Source organism: Camelina sativa, chromosome 3 (genome assembly GCF_000633955.1).
Source record: "Camelina sativa cultivar DH55 chromosome 3, Cs, whole genome shotgun sequence".
Lineage (NCBI taxonomy): Eukaryota > Viridiplantae > Streptophyta > Magnoliopsida > Brassicales > Brassicaceae > Camelina > Camelina sativa.
In genome coordinates this window covers 12,314,412-12,322,865 of record NC_025687.1, presented here as the reverse complement: position 1 = coordinate 12,322,865, position 8,454 = coordinate 12,314,412, and the positions used below count along the sequence as shown (strand labels likewise).

The following is an 8,454-nucleotide window of genomic DNA, read 5'->3' as shown; positions in this document are numbered from 1 at the left end:
ATTGCTCCTGTTGTGGATGCCTTCAAGTATTTGACGCAGGTCCGTGACGCCTATATTTTTTCTTTCTTTTTTTGTATGCTATGCTCTTATTCACCTTATGCCCTTACTCTCCCCTGGTTATGTTCATATGTTCTAAAAAAAGAAGTAATTTTAATGAGATAGACGGATGGTCTTTTTGCCAGTAATTAGGATTTGGCTTTGTAGGTTTTCCACTGATACATGTTACACTTTCATTCTGGGGTAGGTTTAAAATGTGGGATACAGGGATTTGTTGGTTTGGTTGATATACTCGTACATGAGCCTTTGAAGTAGGTAACAATGAAGTGAGATAGTCATTGTAAATTGGGATGCAGTCAGATGTTTCCTATTTCCTAATATTCTAACATATGTTTTCCATGAGTTTTTTTTTATTTGACGCTCTAGTACATTTGAGACAGTCTGTCATGTGTTTCGTTGTTTTTGAGATGCTCTGCCTCCATTATGTACGCTCTGATGCTTTATTCCTGATGCACAGCTTGAGTATGATATCCTGGAATATGTCGTGATTGAGAGACTGGCACAAATCGGGCGAGATAAACTTAAAGACGACGGGATTAATTTATCAGACTGGCTTCAATCTTTGGCATCATTTTGGGGTCACCTGTATGTGTTCTTCTTTAGAATCATTACTACATGCTATAAATAGTTTCAGTACGCTTTTTTAGATATAGTTGTTTTACTTTTTTGTGACTGCTTGCAGCAGGCATATTTCAGTTAGGCCAAGGATAGAAAAGAAAAGTGCAGTATTATTTTTATGTAAAGCTGTTTAAAGAGTCAACTTGCAATTCTGATGTTCGAAACTATTGTGCATACTTAGTGAAATTTGGTGGTACTCTTTCCATTTTGGTTGGTTCATTTGGATTTCCTTTCGGTTTTAAATTTACCCCTTAAATCGTTTCGACAACTAGTTATATGATAATGTAACTATCAGTTTGTATACGGTAGTGATGTAGGTTACTGGAATTTTGCGTAACATTTACTTGCTGCAGAAGTTGAGGAGCATCATATTGCTCACATTATATATGCTAGTCCTTTTCCTGATAGGATGTAGGGTACTTTACTTCAGCCGTTAGTTTTTTCATGTGTTCCTCTTATTCGTTTTCTTCATATGTCTCTTTTATTTTTAAATCTAGGGTGTAGTGGCTGGTAACTTCTTCACATGATGGCACTAGAATATTAACATTCCGGCAATTTTTTGACTGCAAGATGCACATACAGCATTATTAAGAAAGTATAAAAGCTATTATGCCATCTTTTTGGATTGTTTTTTAACAATATCATGTTATCCAGGTGTAAGAAGTACCCATCAATGGAGTTAAGGGGTCTTTTCCAGTATCTCGTGAACCAGTTAAAGAGGGGCCAAGGGATTGAGCTTGTTCTTCTTCAGGTACCCTTTTGGTTTTATTGCCAAATTCTTATGAGTCAGCTTATTCAGACTAATGGGGCTGACTGCAATTTATAATGATTGTAGGAACTGGTCCAGCAGATGGCAAATGTACAATACACTGAGAACCTTACTGAAGATCAGTTGGATGCCATGGCAGGAAGTGAGACTTTACGTTATCATGCAACATCCTTTGGCATGACGAGGAACAACAAGGTTTGTCTTTTTAGATCCTCAAAACTTCAAATTAACATATTGAATCCTGAAAAGCCAAGCATTGGTCTACCATATGTGCCTTAATTTGCCTATTGTTGTTAGAGAAAGTTACCAATGTTGTCCGTTTGAAATTGGGTTCTTGATTTTCAGTAATCTGAACGAAGCGAATTGATTTGGTTATTTTCAAGCTTGATTTCCTACATCTTCGTATTAGCTCATCGTTTTTACATCTATATATGCTAACACCGTGGGGGGTCTTATTTATGCATTTGCATGAATACATGTTTTTACAAACATGTGGCGGGTTGTGGAATTTTTTTTAATTTGAAGGCATTCACTTAGAATGTCTGGTCTAGTAAGAAACGCTTTGTACTTCTTTAGATGATAGGCTCTATACAGATAAAAACATATGTGCTTGCGGTAGTGGCATCAGCATTAATAATCTTTGTTTATTTACCTTCGAGATCATTGAAGTATCTTAGTTCATCCTGATTTATCTCCTGGTTTTTTCAGGCACTTATCAAATCATCAAACCGTCTACGAGATTCCTTACTTCCAAATGATGAACCAAAGTTAGCTATCCCCCTTTTGATACTTATCGCCCAGCATCGTTCTCTGTAAGTTTACAAATCTGAACTCACGAAATTGTTTGACATTTGGAAGTGTGCATTAATTGTTTGCATGGAGCATACAAGTCTTTACTGGAACATCATACCCATGTTTCAACATCATATACCTGGAAACATAAATAGATACAGAAAAGAAAATCGGTGTCTAAAAATTACATATTTACATTTTAGATTTTTCATTTTTTTGGTGTGACTACGGACAATGTTCCTATCTCTAAATTGAGTATGTGTGCTGTGCACTTACTCATTTAGTCAATAAACCATGCTGTTTGGGATTCATTCTATTTATAATGTAAACTACCTGATATGCAGAGTTGTGGTGAATGCGGATGCCCCATATATTAAGATGGTCACTGAACAGTTCGACAGATGTCATGGAATTCTCCTCCAATACGTGGACTTCCTTTCTAGTGCTGTCAGTCCTGCTACTGCTTATGCTCGGCTGGTACCTTCGCTTGATGAGCTTGTTCACACATACCATCTCGAGCCAGAGGTTTCTCGATCTTTTTTCTTCTTTGTTCTTTACCCTTGTGTTGCCTCATTTTTAAACAATTTTTCATGATTCTAACTTATGTATTTCTGGTCTATATCTTTAGCTATTATTGCCGCCTTTTTGTGATTACATTTCCGCATTTTGAAATCCATACTTATGTTCTAAATCCCATGCCAGGTCGCTTTTTTGGTATTTCGCCCTGTGATGAGGCTCTTCAAGTGTCGACGGAATGGTGATGTTTCATGGCCTTTGGATAGTGGGGAATCTATGGATGCGGATTCTGAAATATCAGAGTCTGAGAGTTCTATGATTCTCGATGTCGGTGCATCTGAAAAAGCTGTAACGTAATATTTCAACTCAACCTGTATAGTATATTTTGTTGTATTAGCAATACTCTGTACGTGATGTCTATTTGTAGTTTCAAATAGTCTCTTTCTGAAGATATGTAGTTTCTCTAGCTGATAAAAAGTTAGTTATTTTAATTGCATTTAATTACCTCGTCAATGTGTTTGCAGGTGGTCTGATGTTCTTGATACTGTAAGAACAATGCTGCCGTCAAAAGCTTGGAATAGTCTATCGCCAGACCTCTACGCTACTTTTTGGGGACTTACGCTTTATGATCTCCATGTTCCCAGAAATCGTTATGAGTCTGAGATATCTAAACAGCATGCTGCCCTTAAGACACTTGAAGAGGTTGCTGATAATTCTAGCTCAGCAATTACGAAGAGAAAAAAAGAGAAGGAAAGGATTCAAGAGTCACTTGATCGTCTAACCGGTGAACTGAAAAAGCATGAAGAACATGTTGCTTCTGTCCGTAGAAGGCTTTCACGTGAAAAGGATACATGGTTGAGTTCCTGTCCTGATACTTTGAAGATCAATATGGAGTTCCTGCAACGTTGTATTTTCCCTCGGTGCACATTTAGCATGGCAGATTCTGTGTACTGCGCGATGTTTGTACATATGCTCCACTCTCTTGGAACACCCTTTTTTAACACTGTCAATCACATTGATGTTCTGATTTGTAAAACGCTGCAACCAATGATCTGCTGCTGCACTGAATATGAAGTTGGAAGACTTGGGAGGTTTTTGTTTGAGACCTTGAAGATTGCATACCACTGGAAGGTCACTTTAAAATTTTATTTTTCTTTGACGATGATAGTATAGAGTTGGGTTTTTCTTTCTAACCTAGTTTCTAATGCTGTTGTTGTCTCTAATATTTTCTCAGAGTAAGGAATCAGTCTATGAACATGAGTGCGGAAATATGCCAGGGTTTGCTGTTTATTACAGATACCCGAACAGCCAGCGTGTCACATTTGGACAATTTGTGAAGGTTAGAAATTCTGACCCTTGACTTGTATTTTTATGTTACTTTTAGTGGTATACTTTATACATTGTCTCAGGTTTTAGGTGACTCTATAACTGTCTCGAGCATTCTTGTTTGTTATAATGTAGTATTCTTAGTTATGTTAAACCACATGTAGAAGTGCATTTTAATATATTTCTGGAAAGTATTAATGGCTAACTTGTAGATCGCAATAGCGTAGAAAAAAGGGAAGTATCAGTTTTTGATAAGAGTTTAGGCCTTTAGGGTGAAGGGAAAAAGGGGTTGCGTATCAGGAATAATATATTTATGATATACGATGAGTGGCTGAAGCCAAATCAGTGAAGAGTTTGTTCACACCCTCTCATGTATAGTCAATTCCTGAGTTACTTACAGTGCATTTTCTCTGTATTATGATTCTTTCAGAAAGATATTATGACATGTAAGACTCTCGGATATTTTTATCATGTTGTTTTAATTGGTGCTGGACGTTATATTGATTTGTTGAACTTATGGTATGACGCCTAGAAAAGTAGTTAAAAATACCTTTTTTAATTTTATGGAACTGCTGTGCTTCTGCTCTGTGATTTGATATTTTCCATTTCATTTGTGGATTCCCTATGGAATTCCACTGTATTTAGCTATTATGCATTCTGCTTTAATTACTGGTAACAAAGTCTTGCTCCTTTGTGTTTCATGTCTGTTTCATCTGTTGATCTCTCTGAAAGGTACACTGGAAATGGAGTGGAAGAATCACACGGCTTTTGATCCAGTGTCTGGAGTCTAACGAGTATATGGAGATTCGTAATGCCCTAATTATGCTAACAAAAATATCTGGTGTTTTCCCTGTTACTCGGAAAACTGGGATAAACCTTGAGAAACGGGCAAGTACCCAGTCTTCCTGTCTTTTGAATCTGCTTTTAATTAGTGTGATTTCTATCTGTCCCTCTGTCCCTCTGTTTTCTTCATGAAAAAATTTAATGTTTCCTTTATTTGATGGTCTGGTATCGCAGGTAGCCAAGATTAAAAATGATGAACGAGAGGACCTTAAGGTCTTAGCAACTGGTGTTGCCGCAGCTCTGTCTGCAAGAAAAGTGAGTTCTAACCATAGCAATTTCATGTTTAGTGTTTTATGGAATTTCACTGAATGTCTTTTATTTGCAGCCACATTGGGTTACAGATGAAGAATTTAGCATGGGCTTCCTTGAACTAAAGGCCCCGCCAGTACATGCTCCAAAACATGCTTCTTCCCAGAATGGCTTGTTAATTGGTGTCTCCCATGGTGAACCAACTGGGGAAAGAGCAAGTGTTAACCAGCAGACTGAGTCTGGTGGATTGGGCAAGGACCAGTTATTGAAAACTAAACCTCTAGATGGAAGAACGGACAGTTTACCTTCAAAATCTGATCAAGGAAATCTTAAATCAAAGGGGGGCAATCCATTGGATGCCCAATCATCCATGTCTAAGAAGTCAGTGGAACAAAAGGAAACAGATGAAACACCCAAAATATCTGATGAAAATCCTGTCAAAGCTGCTTCAAAGTATTCTGAAACCGAGGTATGGCTGTGTGCTTTTCTCTTTTATTTGCAGTTAGCAACCCCTGCTTTTCCCCCCAAAAAAACAAAAGCAACCCCAAATTTGTCACTAACATGTGTTCACCAAAATTATGTAGGAAATTATCCTGCCCATTCTATCTTATTTGGCTTACTAGAGCCAATTCTATTTTCTTGACAGTTAGGATTTATTTAGGGGAAGTGATGATTAAAAATTATGTGGGGTTACCGTGTAGACATAAGTACTGTGTTTAATCTATGACTTTGGCCTGGGTTGTGAGTGAGGGCGCTAAGGTCAATTGTTTTGATCCCAGGATGATGCAGTATGCTACAATCTAACACTCTTAGCCTTCACCTCAACCTTCTCCCACCCTTTTTTGTGTTGGAAATTGGTGGCTTAAAAAATTCAGCTAATCAGCATTTTCAGGAAATTTTTGGTTTCTAACTTTGTATTATGTATAAATGTTTTTGGCTGGCAGTTAAAACCTTCCTCTAAACGAAGTGCATCAGTGAACAAATCTACAAAGCAAGATTTTGGGAAAGATGATGGAAAGTCCGGTAAAGCTGGTGGAAGAACATCCACAACTGAAAAAGATCTTATTTATTTGGAGAGCAGGCAATCAGGTTTGACCAAATCTATTTCCAGCACAGCAGCCAATGGTAGCATAGCTATTGGTTCGTCCAAAGGTTTGATCTCACCCACAAAATCATTAAATGTTTGTGGAAGCTAATGTAAGTTGGATGGACTTGTCAGATATTCTGACTTTAATTTCTGATGCAGTAAAAGACGACGGTGCTGAAGCTTCGGATGCACAAAAGCAATCTTCTCGGACTGTTCATTCCCCTCGGCATGAAATCGTCTCTTCTGTGAGATCGAGTGATAGGTTACAGAAACGAACTAATGCTGTTGAAGATAGTGAGAGAATAAGTAAACGTCGTAAAGGAGATGCTGAGCACAGAGAGCATGACAGTGAGCCTCGATCAAGTGATCGAGATAGATCAACAGACGCTCGGTTGGATTTAAACAAAACAGTTACTGATGACCAAAGCACACATAGGGATCAAGATAGATCAAAGGATAAGGGTAATGAAAGACAGGACCGAGACCATAGAGAAAGAGTTGAGCGTTCTGATAAACCTCGCGGAGATGATGTAGAGAAAGCAAGAGACAAATCTTTGGAGCGTCATGGTAGAGAGCGATCTGTTGAGAAGGGTCTAGATAAAGGAACAACTAGGAGTTATGATAGAAACAAGGATGAAAGAAACAAAGATGATAGAAGCAAACTGCGTCATGGTGAGGCATCACTAGAGAAATCTCATTCTGATGATCATTTTCATTCTCAAGGTTTACCCCCACCTCCACCTTTACCACCTAACATCGTTCCACATTCTATGGCTGCAAAAGAAGACCTCGAAAGAAGGGCTGGAGGTTCAAGGCATTCTCAGAGGCTTTCCCCGAGGCATGAAGAAAGAGAGAGACGAGGCTCTGAAGAGAATTCATCAGTTTCTGTGGATGATGCAAAACGTAGAAGAGATGACGATTTCCGTGACCGAAAGCGAGATGACCGAGAATCAATCACCGTGAAGGTAACATAGCTCCCTCAATACATACCCCTATTGATATTGAGAACTGAAGAATTTTTTGCTGTAGTTACGTCGTCATGGTTCTTTCTCTCAACTACTTTTGTGTTATGGTGATTCACATTTGATCAGTTTTTATCATGAAACAAGGGAAACGTGATGGAGTGTTGTCCGTGATGATCTCCCTTTTTGAGCATATGAATGATAATCTTATTTTCTACTTGGTGCAGGGTGAAGAAAGAGAAAGAGAAAGAGAAAAAAGCCTCCCTTTGAAAGAGGATTTTGAAGCATCCAAGAGAAGGAAGCTTAAGAGGGAGCAACAGGTTTCATCTGCAGAGCCAGGGGAATATTCTCCCATGCCACCACATCAATCCTCTTTATCGACTGGTATGGGACCATCATCTTACGAAGGCAGAGAGCGAAAGAGCAGTAGTATGATTCAACACGGAGGTTATCTTGAAGAGCCAAGCATCAGACTTGTTGGAAAAGAAGCTTCCAGCAAGATGGCTCGCCGTGATCCCGAACCGTATCCTTAAAGAAAAAGAGCCCCGTTACCAATTTATATAATCTCTCTGCTTGAGTTTGCATCATGAATCAAACCCTTATATGATGCATCATTACATGATATCTTCGGAGTTGCAAAATCCAAATCCAAGATTTAGCAATTTCCTTGACCTTGGTATAGAATGTATGACCGTGAATGGGAAGAGGAGAAGANACGTCGTCATGGTTCTTTCTCTCAACTACTTTTGTGTTATGGTGATTCACATTTGATCAGTTTTTATCATGAAACAAGGGAAACGTGATGGAGTGTTGTCCGTGATGATCTCCCTTTTTGAGCATATGNTAGACAAGACCGAGACCATAGAGAAAGAGTTGAGCGTTCTGATAAACCTCGCGGAGATGATGTAGAGAAAGCAAGAGATAAATCTTTGGAGCGTCATGGTAGAGAGCGATCTGTTGAGAAGGTTCTAGATAAAGGAACAACTAGGAGTTATGATAGAAACAAGGATGAAAGAAACAAAGATGATAGAAGCAAACTGCGTCATGGTGAGGCATCACTAGAGAAATCTCATTCTGATGATCATTTTCATTCTCAAGGTTTACCCCCACCTCCACCTTTACCACCTAACATCGTTCCACATTCTATGGCTGCAAAAGAAGACCTCGAAAGAAGGGCTGGAGGTTCAAGGCATTCTCAGAGGCTTTCCCCGAGGCATGACGAAAGAGAGAGACGA

General features: G+C 38.7%; 1 protein-coding gene across 1 annotated transcript in view; it reads left to right on the top strand.

The window, feature by feature from the left end:
- The window catches only part of LOC104778891 (THO complex subunit 2-like), a gene marked incomplete in the record, with an annotated part of 10,404 nt that continues 1,956 nt past the window's right edge, over nt 7-8,454 (top strand). Inside the window, 15 exon segments of the mRNA XM_019243670.1 lie at nt 7-39; nt 515-642; nt 1,330-1,426; nt 1,511-1,639; nt 2,153-2,256; nt 2,581-2,761; nt 2,939-3,105; nt 3,277-3,883; nt 3,987-4,091; nt 4,811-4,966; nt 5,096-5,176; nt 5,247-5,639; nt 6,115-6,322; nt 6,417-7,222; nt 7,447-7,742. Coding sequence (XP_019099215.1) covers nt 1,349-1,426; nt 1,511-1,639; nt 2,153-2,256; nt 2,581-2,761; nt 2,939-3,105; nt 3,277-3,883; nt 3,987-4,091; nt 4,811-4,966; nt 5,096-5,176; nt 5,247-5,639; nt 6,115-6,322; nt 6,417-7,222; nt 7,447-7,742 — 3,311 coding nt within the window.